The 15,833-nt window shown below is 35.5% G+C and overlaps 1 protein-coding gene across 1 annotated transcript in view; it reads right to left on the bottom strand.

The window, feature by feature from the left end:
• SPMIP7 (sperm microtubule inner protein 7) overlaps window positions 1–15,833 on the bottom strand; it is a gene marked incomplete at both ends in the record, with an annotated part of 57,433 nt that overhangs the window by 27,660 nt on the left and 13,940 nt on the right. The window contains 3 exons of the mRNA XM_079931910.1: window positions 1,980–2,047; window positions 2,887–3,025; window positions 5,695–5,771. Coding sequence (XP_079788036.1) covers window positions 1,980–2,047; window positions 2,887–3,025; window positions 5,695–5,771 — 284 coding nt within the window. The remainder of the gene's footprint in view (window positions 1–1,979; window positions 2,048–2,886; window positions 3,026–5,694; window positions 5,772–15,833) is intronic.

Below are 15,833 nucleotides of genomic sequence, written 5' to 3'. Positions count from 1 at the left end.
TTAGTCTGCTCAGCAGTCTACTCACTAAACTGGGACAGGACAACTGCCGAGCCATGCTGAGAAATGGGTCCCTGGCTCAGATCATAAGTGAGAATCGACTTCAAATGTTTTAAAGAGATAAATATGAAAAGAAAATCTTTAATTATTTTTAGGAAAAAAAGTAAATGAAGGATAATATCCTTTTTACTTCTGGATAGAGAAAGATCTATTAAAAATTCCACAAATATAACAAGGTATGGAGGTAAATATTGATGAATTCAGTTATATTAAAACTTTGAACTTCAGTTCAGCAAAGGGCACTATAAAATAGAAAAGTCACAGCCTAGAAGGAGATATGCATATTGCCAATAAAGGATTTTAATCCAGAATAATAGACTTAAAAATTTGTATAATCAATCAGTAAAAGACAAAATATATGAACAAGTAAGTTATACATGTGAACATGCAGTAAGTTACAACTTACAAAAAAAGTGGTTATTAGTAACCAGGTAAATGTTAAAATTATAATGAAGTACAATTTCATGCTTCTAAAATTAGAATTTTTCTAATTTGAAAATTCCAAATGCTGGCCACAAAGTTCAGTAGTGGGAATTCAAGCATTGCTGATGGTTGGTCCATTGGTAAAACTCATTTGGAGAATAATGTAGCAATATTTAGAACATAAAGAAGTTTACACCTCTTGATGTAGCAATTGTACACATAAGGATGTCTATATAAAACCCAGAAATAGCTTTATACTTTATAAAGATATGGGGATATTGTTTCCAACTCCAACAGAAATAAGACAAAAAATTAAGTTATGAGAACAGATGAATAAATTGTGGTATAACGATTCAATGGAAGACTATGCGTCAGAGAAAATGAACACCTAGAGATGCCAGCATGAGTCTCACAAACACAGTACTGAACAAAAATGTTAAGTTGTATGAATATACATTTGATACCACTTATAAACATGGAACACTTATTTATCACTTGTAAACATGGAGCACAATTCCACATCTTGGTTAAGAATAACACACATGGGGCTTCCCTGGTGGCGCCGTGGTTGGGAGTCCGCCTGCCGATGCAGGGGACACGGGTTCGCGCCCCGGTCCGGGAGGATCCCACATGCCGCGGAGCGGCTGGGCCCGCGAGCCATGGCCGCTGAGCCTGCGTGTCCGGAGCCTGTGCTCCGCAACCGGAGAGGCCCGCGTACCGCAAAAACAAACAAACAAACAAAAAAAGAATAACACACATGTTTTAAGGGTGCATGAAAATGTGAAACTTCACAGCTGGAATAATGGTCATCCCTTAGGAAGGCACATGTGCTTAGAGAGAAGTACGTCGGGGCTTCTGTGGTGTTAGTAACGGTTTGTTTTTATAGTTGGGAAGTAGACACGCAGATTATATCATATTTTTATTTTACATTTTTATATAGGAATTATTCAAAGATAAATTTAAAAAATAAAAACAGAGATGATGGCTGTATTGTGGGTCAAAAGAAGAAAAAAGAGACAAAATAGTGACATTTTCAAAGACAGAAACACCAAACTTTATAGACTAAATGCACAAAATTACCTATGTGGAAAGATTAGTAATAAATCATTGTTTCTAGCATTAATAGAACTCAAAATAACTATATGATACAAAAGTTGATAGAAAATAATTCATAATCCCTTGAAGTCCATGCATTTTACAACATTATAATTTTTCATATCAAGTGACATATAAAACACTCTTTATTTTTAAATGGTTGTGGTATATTTGATCGTCTAAATTTTAAGAAGGGTTAAGAGAAAACAAGAGAAAGCTGGCAACACTGAGTGACTGAACTGGGATTTGTGTTCTCTTTCCAGCCACAGGGACGAAGTCTGAGGGCCTCTGGGATGCTCTCCGGAGGACATGCCCCTCACCCATGGGCTAGAGCCTCTGATTCTTATGATAAATATGTGACGGCAAAAGGTCTACTGATGAGAACATTAGGAGATAAAACTTACAAATTGACTGGTTTGACTGGTGCCAAGAAAGATCTTGTTTGAAATCTGTCCCATAGTCCACCAACCATCTAAAATCACCATCAAAATGAATGACAAGTATTTAACCAAGTTAGTGTAATTTCTAGTATTTAAGTTCCAATTACTGTAATCTCTAGTATATATGTTCTAAGTTACTGTAATTTCTAGTATACAAGCTTCAGTCCTCTCGTATCACAGGCAAGAGCCCCAGTCACCCAATGGAAAGCACTTCCCGAGCACCCTTAGTCACTCCGGGGGTTGCTCCAGAGCCACTCCTGATCTCTGCTCTGCTTGCAGACCCTCAGGGTCAGTTTGTTTTCTCACAGCTGGAATCTGCCTCGTTAGCCACCTCCTTTGGGCTGAAGCCCTTGTGAAAGGTCTGGTTTGGATTTTCATCCCAAGACTGTGCTTTCTTGGCTCCCCCTTAGCCCATGCTCCACAGCCCCAGGCTAGTCTCCCCCACCCAGAGCTGTCATCTTAGACCATCATCTCGCCAGGAAGGACTTTGGATACAAGTATAATTCAACACTAAACAATATGTAATAAAAGACCAATTTTCACAAGGTATAAAAATATTTTAAAGGAGTTGAGAGATTCTTAAAAATAGTTATAGGAATCCAGACACATTTTTGGTCCTTTAATTGGTTTTAATTTCTGTGCACAAATCCTGTGCTGAGATTTTATATTAAAACTGTATTTTTCCTCTCTAATTATCATTTTTCTCTGTAAAAGCTGAAGTTTTTCAAGATACTGTGGGCTTCTTAACCTGTAGTTCACAAACCTCTTGGGAGTCCATGTTTAGAACTGTATTTCAATATAATTGATTTCCTTTTTAGTTTTGTGTACTTTGATGTATTAAAAAACTTCATTATGAGAGGTGATCACTGACCTGAGTTATTGCTGGCAATCCTTCATATCTTTTCAGTGTAAAACACTGTGAGATAGGGTCAGCAGCTTTTTCCACTGTTGTTTCTTCTGGATCAAGTTTTGGTGGTAGCATCTTGTCCCAAGGAACCATTTCATAAGCCCTATGAAATTATTAAATAATACATTTTATGAAAAATACATATTCAGTTGGCATAGTTCTTAACAGTAGCATATTCTGTGGTAGGAAGAATTCTAAATTGCCCCCCAAGATTCCTGCCCCTGGCGTACATACTGTATGTAGTCACCTCCCCTCAAGTGTGGGCAGAGCAAATGTATATGGTAGGGTATCACGCCTATGATAGTTTATATGGCAACTTTATATGGCAAAAAGGGATTGTGCACAGATAATTAAGGTCCCTAATCAGTTGAATTTGAGTTACTCAAAAAAAAAATAAATAAAAGGCAGATTATCCTAAGTGGTTCTGACCTAAACAGGTGACCCCTAAAAAGAAGCAAGAAAACAGCAGCAGACACACTTCAGTTATCCTTAAACAAATCCTGAGAGTCCTAGAGCTGCGCTGAGCTGAATTCTGCCAACAATCCGAAGGATCCTGGGAGACTGGGACTCAGCTGCTGCTGACATCTTGATTCCAGCCTGAGAAACCCTGAGCATTGAACCCAGTGGGCACTTGCCAGCACTTCTGTCTTACGCAAACGTGAGCTACCAAATGGGCATGGTGTAAAGCTGCCATATTGTGGTAATCTGTTACACAGCACTAGAAAACGAGTGCATACACGGATATGCATCTCACTAGAAAACGAATGCATACACGGATATGCATCTCACTAGAAAACGAATGCATACACGGATATGCATCTCACTAGAAAACGAATGCATACACGGATATGCATCTCACTAGAAAACGAATGCATACACGGATATGCATCTCACTAGAAAACGAATGCATACACGGATATGCATCTCACTAGAAAACGAATGCATACACGGATATGCATCTCACTAGAAAACGAATGCATACACGGATATGCATCTCACTAGAAAACGAATGCATACACGGATATGCATCTCACTAGAAAACGAATGCATACACGGATATGCATCTTACACTTTACTGAAAACAAATGCATTTGAGCTTTGCAGCAGGGCAAGAAGAACATTAATTTATAAATAAATAAGCTATGGCTTAGAAAACTGAATTTGTTTGCTTAAGGTCACTCAGCCACTGATGGTCGAAGTTAGACCTCTGATCTTGATTACCTGCCACCGAGGAGTCAGTAACATTCACATGATGTTCACCCCCCTGCCCCCTAAAGCACTTTCTTAGTTTGCCACCCAAGCACTAGGTCTCTGCATTTCCTCCCCCCAACCCCCCATTGGTTCCCTCCTCTCAGTCCCTTGTGCTGGCACCACCCCCCTTTTTCTCCTCTTTCTTGATGTACAGATGCCAGGACTCAAGCTCTGTTCTCCTCTGGCTCATCCAGTGCTGGTGTTTGACATCACTGCCCATAAGCCATGACACCCAGACTTGCTCCTCCAGCCCAGACCTCTCCCCCAGACTGCAGACCCACAGACCCCGTTGCCTACTTGACGCATCCACATGGATGTCTAATGAGCATCTTTATATTCAGCACATCTAAAACTGGCCTCTGATCTTTCCCTCCAAACCTGCTCCACCGGCCTTCATCTTGATAAGTGATGGCTTCAGTCCATCCAGCTGCAGAGCCCTAAACCTTGGAATCATTCTCCATGCCTCTTTCTTTCAGGCTCAGAATCTCCAGTCTGGAAACTGTGTTGACTCTGCTCTCAAAATGTATCCAGAGGCCAGCAACTGTTACAACTTCCTACCACACTCCTCCAAAACGCCATTATCTCTGACCTAGATGACAGCAGCAACCTTCTGCCTGGTCTCCCAGCTTCTCCCCTCACCCGGTCCACTTTGAACCCAGCAGCCACCATGACTACTTTGACACACAAGTCTGATCTGGCCACTTCACTGCTAACACCCTACTGTTTACAGTCTCTGCAAGTGCCCAGCAAGATCTGGTTCCTGGGTACTCCCTGACCTCTTCTTTTGCTACCCCTCTCTTACTGCACTGTAGACCCCTGGCCTTTGCTCTTCCTTGACACCTCAATCACACTTCTGACACAGGGCTTTTGCTCTACGTTCCCTTTGACTGGGAAGTAGTCAATCCAGATATCTGCACATCACTCACTTCCAAGTTCCTGCTCAAATCTCATCGCTCAAGGAGGCCTACCCAGACCTCCTAGTTATTCTGGAAGCCTGTTACTCCACACAGGACACTCTTGATATTCTTATCCTGTTCTATTTTTTCTCTGCTATTTTTTCATTGACTCATCACCTTCTAAGATATGATCTATTTATTTATTACGTTTGTGGCTTATCGTCCGTCTCCCTTTAGAGTGAGTGCTCATTGGAGGAGTCTTTTATTCACTGGTGAATCTCACAGCCTAGGACATGGACACATAAAGATACTTTATATGATTTTCAACTGAGTAAAAAAGTTCTTCAAACTTCTCTGCTCTCATTTTCTATGATGCTGGACATCCTTATCTCGTCCTCTCTCTCTGAGCCTTTCCTTTCTGTTTTGGTTTTATTTTTCTATTAAATAAAGGTTTTCTTCCTTTAACTGTTTATTTTAGCAATCAATGTAAGTAAGTAAAGAATTGTGTCTGATAGTCTTTGAATTCCTCACAGGATCCAGGATATTGTGGACACAAAGGAGATGTGTTATTAAAGAAAAAAGAAATACATTCTTAAATCAAATTCTACTCAGGAAAAATGCTTACTTTTGTGTAGAGGACTTGTAAAATGAGTCTTTTGCATTATATTTCTTGTTTGATTGTAAAAGTGGTTCTCCACCATCCTAGAAGGGGTGAATAATAAGTTTAAAAAGATAAGATGTAAATGAAAATTGCTAATGTTTTATATTCACCATGCTTTCTTTTTCTCTCATTCTGCGTCTTGGATCCACCAGATTTAATGCTTTCCCACTTTCCTCTATTGTCTTGGAAATTTACATTTTGTGTGTGTGTGTGTGTGTGTGTGTGTGTGTGTGTATACTCCTACTAATTAAATTAAAACTTACAAATATATGTTATTCTACTCATTTCTGATTTTTGGCTTAATAATTTTTTTAAGATTGAAATGTATGTAATTAATTTTAGACCTTTCTTGTTTTCTAATATATACACAAAAGACTATTTTTTTCTTCTTAGCAGAGTTTTAACTCCTTTATACAAAATTTGATATGTTTCATTTTCAAATTTATCATTCAGTTTAAAACATTTTCTAATTTCTCCTGTGATTTCTTCTTTGACCCATGGATTATTTAGAATTGTGGTGTTTAATTTAAAAATATTTGATGCTTTCCTAGACATCTTGTAGTTATTTATTTTTAATTTAACTCTGTGGTGGTTTGAGAACATATATAGTAAATTACAGTCACTGATTTTTGAATGCTAAACAAATCTTGCAATCCTGGAATAATCCCCACTTAGTTGTGATGTATCATCCTTTTTATATATTACCAAATTCAATTTAGTAAAATTTTGCTAAGGATTTTTTTGTCTGTTCATATCAGACTAATTTTTGTTGTAACATCTTTTTCATATTTTGGTGACAGGCTTCTTTTGTCCTCAAATATATTATTTGGGTAAAATGATATTATTTCTTCCTTAAATATCTGATCTTCTCATTAGTAAAACTACCTAGCCCTGGAGTTTTTTCTGTAGAAAGTGTTTTAATAATCAATTAAACTATTTAATAGGTATAGGGCTCCTCAGACTTTCTTATTATGTCAGTTTTGTTGTGTTTTCAAGGAATTTTCTCATCTTAGCTAAGTTGCCAGATTGACTGGCATAAAGTTGTTTATCATATCCTTTATTAAAAAAATAAACTGTATTCAGGTATAATATACTGCAATGAACTAAATTCGATAAATGCATACAACTTGATGAGATATTATAGCTGTGTATATCCATGAAAACACAACAGACAAGATTCAGAGCATTTATATTTTGCAGAAGTATTTCTCATGCCCCTTTGCACCCATATCTCCCCCTGTTCCCAGGCCAGGGCAACAAATGATCTGCTTTTTGTCACTCTATATTGGTTTGTATTTTTAGAGGTTTATTTAAATAGAATCAGTTGGTATGTAATATTTTGTTTCTGGCTACTTTCATTCAGTATAATGATTTTGAGATTCATTCATGTTGTTGCATGTATCAGTAGATTTTTATTGCTGAATACTATTCCATTGTATGACTATGCCACAATTTGTTCATACTTTCATATGCATGTGAACATTTGTTTCCACATTTTGGCAATTATGAATAAAGCTGCTTTGATTATTTATGTTCAAGTCATTGTGTGGACATACATTTAAATTTGTCTTGGGTAAATATCTAGGAGTAGAATGGCTGGGACACTTGATAGGTGTGTGTTTAACTTCTAAACAGTGTTAAAGAGTTTCCAAAGTATCTGTAATGTTTCACAATCCCACCAGCAGTGTGTGAGAGTTCCAGTGTTCTGGATCCTTGTCAACACCTGGAATTTTCAGTCTTTTAAATTTTAGCCATTGTGGGGATATACTGTTTTTCACTAATGACTCAGCATGTTGAACATCTTTTCATGTATTTTTTAGCCATTCTTATTTTTTTTGTGACGTGTCTGTTCAGATCTTTTGTTCATTTTTCACTTGGGTTGTTCGTCTTGTTATTGACTGATTTTAAGAGGTTTTTATACATTATAGATACAAATCCTTTATCATATATGTGATTGTGAATATTTTCCCATTGTGTAACTTGCTGTTTCATTTTCTTAACAATGCATTTTGAAAATCTAAATATTTAAAAATTTTACAATCTTAATTTTATATTGAGGCCTATTATCCATTTTAAGGTTAATTTTTTGTATATGTTAATATAGTAAAACTTGATTTTTTTCCCCATAGGATATGCAGTTGTTTTAGTAATATATTAAGACTTCCCTTTCTTCACTAAAATGCCTTGGCACATTAAAAAAATCAAATGGCAATATATTAGGTGGCTCCACTTCTGGACTCTCTTTTATGTTCTGTTAATCTGTATCTATCATTTTCCCTTTTGTACTGATTATTGTAACTTTATAGTAAGACTTGAAATCAGGTGGCATAAATCCTCCAAGTTTATTCTTCTTATTCAAAATTGATTTAGTTATTTTAGGTTTCCGTTTTATATTGATTTTATAATCAGCTTGCCAATTTCTTCAAAAGTGTCTCTTAAGATTTTGATGGAGTTTGCATTGAAAGTATCTATAGATCAACTGGGGAAGCATTAACATATTAACAATAATAAGTCTTTCAGTCCATAAACCTGGTTTGCTTTCCATTTATTTAGGTCTTCTTTAATTGATTTCATTCATCAATGTACTCTAGTTGTCAGTGAAGAAAATGTGCATGTGTTTCACTAAATTCTATGTTGATTTTGGCCCTATTGTAAACAGAATCTTTTGAAATTTCATTTTCCAATTGTTGCCTTCTGATATGCACAAATACAATTGGTTTTTGTATATTAACAATAAACTTATGCCTTTAATAAATTCAACTATTACTTTTAGTAGTTGTTTTGAAGATTCCTGAGGATTTTCTATAAATATTAGGTCATCTCTATGTAAAGATAGATTTGTTTCTTCCTTTCCAATATTTATGATTTCTACATCTCTTCCTTACCCTGCTGCAATAGCCATTACCTCCATTGGATGGAAAATAAAAGTGGTAAGGGCAGGCATTTTTGTCTTGTTCCTGATTTTAGAGAAAGAAAATTGTCTTTCATCATTACTTTAGCCTTAGTTCATCACAGATGGCTAAATATCAGGTTGAGGAAGTCCCCTCATAAATCTAATTTGCTGAGAGTTTTTATTACAAATGAATATTGATTCTTCCCTTCTTCCTAAGAATAGTCTTGGTTATTTCTGATTCTTTGGTTTCTGCATCCATTTTATAAAGAAATTTTCAATTTCCACAAATACACAGATAGGATATTGATTGAAATTACATGGAGACTGTAAATCAACTTAGAAAGGTCTAAAAAAACTTTAAATGTTGAGCCTTCCAATCCAGATAATAGTATATTTCTCTATCTATTTGGGTATTTTAAAATTTCTCTCAATACACGTACTAGTTTTGCCACAGGGTTCTTGAATATGTTTTGTTAGATTTATTACTCAATAGTTAATAATTTTGATGCAATTTTAAATGATAGCTTAAACTTTTAAAAAATGTTCTGCTTCTCACTGATATTTAGAATACAATTAATGATTTTATAATAATATTTACTTCTAGAAAACTTACTACACTCATTTTTTAATTTCAGTAAGTTAACTGCAGATTTAATTGGATTTTTAACATGCATAATCATATTATCAAGAATAATAGATTTGTTTAACACTTTCTAAGTTTTATACTATTTTTATGTTTCTTTGATTTGGCTGGCTAGGAACTCCAATGTGTAGAGTTCAAATATTGTTTGATTTACCTTTTCATAGATATCTATTGTTAATTTGAGGATAATTTTCAGTTCTTTTCATCAAACTTTTTTCTTTTTTTGCCTATGTTTAGATGAGTATATGACTTTTCTACTGTGATACAGTTAGTTATGTTTACCAATTTCCTAAAGTTAAGCAAATTTTACATTTCTGGGGTAGACTTAACTTTATCATGACTTAACTTTAGTAACCACGTGCTATATTGCTAGACCCTAAACATGTATGTGCATCTTCAGTCTTTACCTGATACCTTTCATTACTGATTTCTACCTTAATTCATTTGCAATCAGAGCGTATTCTGCGTATAATTTCAATTCTCTTAATTTATTGATTTATTTTATGTCCCAGAATACAATTTACCTTGGTGAACCCTCTGTGTGAATTGACAAGAATTCCTATTCTGCTGTTGTTGTGTGGACTATACCAAGTAGGTCAAGTCAGTCAATAATGTTTTTTTATATCTTCTTTTTATATCTTCTTTATCTTCACTTTTTTTTTCTGTCTACCTTTTCTATCAGTTACTAAGAATGGAGTGTTTAAATCTCTGATAGTGATTGTGGATCTGCTTTTCAGTTCCATCAGTTTTTGCTTCATGTATTTGAGTTGTGTTACTAGGTCATTTTATAAATTGACCTTCTTTATCATCATGGAATATCTATCTGGTAAAATTTCTTTTTCTGAAATCTACTTCGTTTGATATTATTACAGATATTTCTGTTTTCTTTAACTCTTTTTTGTGCAGTATATATTTTCCCATCTTAAACTTTTATCTATTTCTATTTAACATGGTTTTCTTGTAGCCAGAGTAAAGTTGGGTATTAATTTTTTTAATCCAAATAAAAATTGCTGACTTTAAATTTAATTATATATAGTTAGAGTCAATATAACAATTGACATAATTTGGTTTAAATCTAGCTTTAAAATCTAGCTTTATTTACTATTTGTTTCACCTCCTTTTCCTTTTGCATTACTTTGTTTTGGATTAGTTAAGGTAATTTTTTTCCTCTTTACAATTTAATTTTATCTCTGCCTATTAGCTTTCTTTCTTTCTCTCTTTCCTTCCTTCCTTCCTTTCTGTGTGTCTCTCTCTCTTTCTTTCTTTTATCATGGTCACTCTAGGATTTACAATACATGTCTTTAATTCTAGGGTTTACAGTGTATTACACCATTTCACAAATGGTGTAAAAATTACAACAGCATATCCCCTGACATTTCATCCTGACATTCCCTGGGTTACTGTTATACAGTTTACTCCTACATATGCTATAACCTCTAACTACTTGTAATGGTTATTTCTTTCTTTTCTTTTCTTTTTTTTTTTTTTTTTTTTGCTGTACGCGGGCCTCTCACTGTTGTGGCCTCTCTCATTGTGGAGCACAGGCTCCGGATGCGCAGGCTCTGGATGCGCAGGCTCCAGTCGCGCAGGCTCAGCGGCCATGGCTCACGGGCCCAGCCGCTTCGCGGCATGTGGGATCTTCCCGGACCGGGGCACAAACCCGTGTCCCCTGCATTGGCAGGCAGACTCTCAACCACTGCGCCACCAGGGAAGCCCTGTAATGGTTGTTTCTTTAACAGTCAGTATACTTTAACTTAAAAACAAAACATAGTATTTTATTTTTACCCACATATTTACCATTTCTGTTGATCTCAAATCCATTTCATTGCGGAAATTCAAATTTCCATATACTTTAGTTTTTTCTATCTAAAGAACTTCCTTTATGTCTGCTAGCAATGAATTTTCTCAGCTTGGTTTTTCTGAAAATGTCCTTGTGTGTTTTGACTTTATTTTTGAAATGTGTTATTTCTGGTTAAAGTATTCAGAGTTGATTTTTTAAAAATTTAAAATGTGTTTTCATTTTATTCTGGCTTGCACAGATTCTGACAAAAAACCTACTGTCAGTTTTACATGTGCTCCTCTGTACATAATTTTTTTTCTCTAACTATTTTAGGATTTTCTCTTTATCACTGTTTTTCCACAATGTGGTTGATGTGCATGGTTTTATTTATCTTTACTCAGCTTGGCATTTGCTGAATTTTTGGGATGTGAAGATTCATAATTTTCTTCAGTTAGGAACAATTTGGGCCATTATTTCCCAAAATATTTTTTTCCCACTCTCCTTTTTATCCTGGAATTCCAATTACATGTATGTTAGACTGCTCGACACTGTCCCACAGCTGACTGATGCTTTATTTGTTAATTTTCTCTCTGTATTTCATGTTCGAGTTTCTACTGCTATGTCTTTAATTTCACTGACCTTTTATTCTGCAGTGTCTAATCTGTTCTTGAAGCTATCCATTTATCTTTCATTTTAGACATGGTGTTTTTCTCTACAAGTCCTTCTGAGTCTCGTTTGTATGGCCCATTTTCCACATCATCATAGTGTGGTCTCCTCTACATCCTGAATGTAGGGAACACATTTGTAATAGCTGCTTGAACATATCCCTGTCTGCTTGTTTCTTCATGTCTGTCACTTCTGTGTCTGGCATTACTGACTTACTTTTGCTCCTGACTATGGGTAATATTTTTCTTCTCCTTTGCATAAAAATTAATTTTTAATTGAGTTTTGCTTATTTTGGATGTTAGTTCATTGGTTACTAGAACTTATTTTAATACTTAAATAGTGTTAGATTCTGTTCCAGCACAAAGTTCAGTACTTGAAATCAGTTGGGTGCTTTTGAGGGTTTCTTTTAAGCTTTGTTTATTAAAGTCCAGAGGAAGCTTTAGAGTAGGGCTAACTAAGCCTGACTTCAGAGGTGACATCCTTCTGAAGCGTCCACCTGACATCCCATGAACTAAAAAGTTTCTTCCTTCTACTTTGTGGGGACATGGACATCCCCTGCCTGTTTGAGCTTCAGAAAATGATCATGCCAGTTCTTTACAATAGGTGTTTCCTCAGCTTTGGTAGTTTCCCCTTAAGGAGGCACAGATCATTGCTCAAAGATCTGCTCATTCTCTTTCCCAGATCTCCAGAGCCCCCTTGCTGTAGCTCCCTCCTCCCTGGTATCCTACTCTGCAAATTATGCTTGACTTGCCCCTCACCCCCAGAACATCAATCCCTGTCTCCTCAACTGCATGAAAGTGTGAAGCTTTGTATGGATTTCCCTTCCCTGGACTGTGGTTTAGAAACTGTCTCCGGGTAGTAAGCCAGTATGATTGTGGAGTTCACAATGTTCTTCCTTCCTCAGAGAGCTTAGTACTTCACTGCCTCTTGTCTAGTGTCTGGAAGCCATTATTTCTCAAAATTTGTTCAGTTTTCTACATTATTAAGGCAGGATAGTTGAGTGCATGTTACTCCATCTCCTGTACTTCTTTAATTTCTTCTGTTATCTTTTTTCTCGCTTTGTACTACTGTTGTTTTCCTTTGCTGTCCATTTTCTAGCATTTTGAGAACGGATTTTCATTCATCAAGAAAGGTGCTACTGGTGTTTAGTGGGGAGAAGCCAGGAATGCTGCTAATCATCCTACACTGCACAAAATCTCTCCCACAACAAAGAATTATCCAGCCCAAAATGTCATTGCGCCAAAGTTGAGAAACCCTGGTTTAACATATTATTTCCATTCTATCATTTAGTTTTTCTTCAGGTACTCCAATTATACATATATTCTTTCTTCTTTGCTTATCTTTGCTTATCTTCCTTTTCAACCATTTTCACTCAGATATTTTTAACTAATTCTTCATTCTTCTTCTCTTGGATGTCTTCCTGCCTTTCTTCAAAGTCCTCCATTAAATTTTTATTTTAATTAAATCTTATTTTATTTTAGTTTCCTTGGGCATCATGAAATTAGGTCTTAATTTTGAAATGAATTTTCTTTCACTTGTTTCACCTAAAATTTTATTTGTAAATCTTTGAATTTCTTTAGGCAGGCAATTTTCATATTCTCAAATGCTTGCCTGAAAATATATAACAAACTTCAGAGTGTTATATTACAATATTTTTTAAAGTTGATTTGGGGAGGAATTTTCTTCACTAAGGTATTTTGATTCTTGTTTTCTGTTTTATTACAGTTTTCTTTAATTCTGTGAATTTTGTGTGGTTTAATATTTGTAGTTCAGTGGTACCCTCTTCTGTCAGTGTAGCAAAGTACAGTTTCTTTTATAAAGTTTTTTCCTTATCTTAGTTGACTGTTACCAGAGGGGTTGTAAAATCTCCAATTAAATAATTCTTTTTGCCTTTCAGGATCTTAAATTTTCCTCTTTTCCTTCTTTTTTTTTCTTTTAACCTTCTTCTCCTACACAATCAATTCCTTTCAGAAACTGCCATCTCAGATCACATGTTCTTTTAACTCCTTCTCTGTAGACTTAGCCTTTGACATTATCTATATTTTTAGTCCTAAACTTTGTCTATTTATCCACAGTTCTGACCAATTTTAAGCTGGCTTCTTTCTACCATGTAATTTTTCCAAAGCTGTCCTTATTTACCAAAAAAAGGGTTTCTGTTGAGATGTTGAGACATGACTTGTTAGGATTTTCTGTTTTCTTTTGAACTTGCAGTAATTTGAAATTTAGAATTTCTCTGCCTTCTAGTTATGGTGATGGTAAGGCTTTTATATACTGTCATTTGTCTTGTTCTGCACTGTTTTTGAGGCTATGTGGGGATTCACAGTTTTATGAGGTCAGCATTATATTTGGCTTCCCCAAAGTTATATATTTTTGTTCTTCTTGATTGACAGTGGCAGATATTTATCAATTGTTTATCAATGAACCAACTTGTGGCCTTGGTGTTCTTTTAAAATATATGTTTGTTTTCTCTTTTCTTATTTCTCATTTTATCTTTATTATATCCTCCATTCAACTTAAAAAACTATTATTTTTTCTCATTTTGAGATGGATGCTTGCTTAGTTCTTAAATTTTCAGGTTTTCTTCTGTTATAACATATTCATTTAAGATTATTTAAAAAAAGATTATATATTTTCCTCCAGGCACTGTTATAGTTGCATTCCCACATGTTGCTACAATAATTCTATTTTATTTTTTTATTTTATTATTTTTAGTGATAATTTTTGTTTTTATCCCTTAGAAGTGTGTATACAAGGAGACTAAAAGTAAATGAGCACCAACAGTTACAATTCCAGATCCCTTCCTTTTTTAGAATTAGCAGTAGTCAAATTAATATGAAGAACCTGGAGGAGGCCAGGTAGCAGAAAAATATATAAATTATTGGCCTAAATATCTTGACAAGCTATGTAAGTATTAGAAAATCACTTATTTCTCTCTGGGTTTGTTTCTTCATCTGTTAAATGAAACTTCAGAATTGTATGATTCTTACTGAAATAGTTATAGATGAAATTATATGATGCCTGGTATTTTCTTTAAAATAACTGAGTGAGTTTAGGATTGGAGTATAGATTATATAAAACTGGCCAAATAATAACTGCTGAAACTGTATGATGGGTACATAGGAGCTCTTTACATTATGGCCTCTACCTTTGTATATGTTTGAAATTTCCCATAAATTTTAAAATTAATAATATTTTAAGAAGAAACAGATGATTCTTTGCCTCTCATTTTCACAAATTTTACTGCAAGAGGCAAGTACTATCTGGGATCGACACACAAAACCAAGATCACAGGCAACATCTTCAAAATGTTAAAAAGAATAAACTATGTTTAATCTGAACAGAGTCGATAATCTTCATATTGGATGTGTACTATTTTTAAAAACTGATGGTCTTGATTTCTTTTTCACAGATCATGAGAACCAGTCCATCCTGACCGCATAAGTGATTTTTTTCTTCTTCTCTGGTTTGTGGTGTACTGACAATGTAAGCTGTAGTTCTGATCTATTATTTGGTTTCTGTTTGACAGTGGAGAATCTGGAGCAGGAAAGACTGTGAACACAGAGGAGCGTGTCATCTAGTACTTTGCAACAATTGCAGTTACTGGAGAGAAGAAGGATGAAAGTGGCAAAGTGCATGTGGGTCTGATTGGTGTGTCCAAATCAAGACTGTCAGAGTGCTCAGGAAGCCCAGATGTGAGGACTGCTCTTGCCCTTGCAGGGAACTCTGGAAGATCAAATCATCAATGCCAATCCCCTGCTGGAGGCCTTTGGCAATGCCAAGACAGTGAAGAATGACAACTCCTCTCGCTTTGTGAGTCTCTGGATCACAGAGGGTTTTCTCAGGGCTTAAATGCCCCAAAAGGCATGTATGAGTTATTATTCAATCTCTTCTTACTCGTGCACTTCCAGTTTTGTATGTAATGTCATCTTTTTCACTTGCAAGGGTAAATTCATCAGGTTCCACTTAGGTACCACAGGGAAATTGGCTTCTGACCTGATCCAAGTCCCTTCTGCCATGTCTGTATCTCCTGTAGTCTGGGGATGATTTGTAACTTGCCCTCTCTCTAGGTTTTCTTCGAAGCTGGCCTGCTGGGTCTTCAGTCAGGGACCCTCACTGGCTCC

Source organism: Stenella coeruleoalba (genome assembly GCF_951394435.1).
Source record: "Stenella coeruleoalba genome assembly, chromosome: 9".
Classification (NCBI taxonomy): domain Eukaryota; kingdom Metazoa; phylum Chordata; class Mammalia; order Artiodactyla; family Delphinidae; genus Stenella; species Stenella coeruleoalba.
The sequence above is the reverse complement of the archived record's forward strand: the minus strand, read 5'-3'. Positions and strand labels throughout refer to the sequence as shown.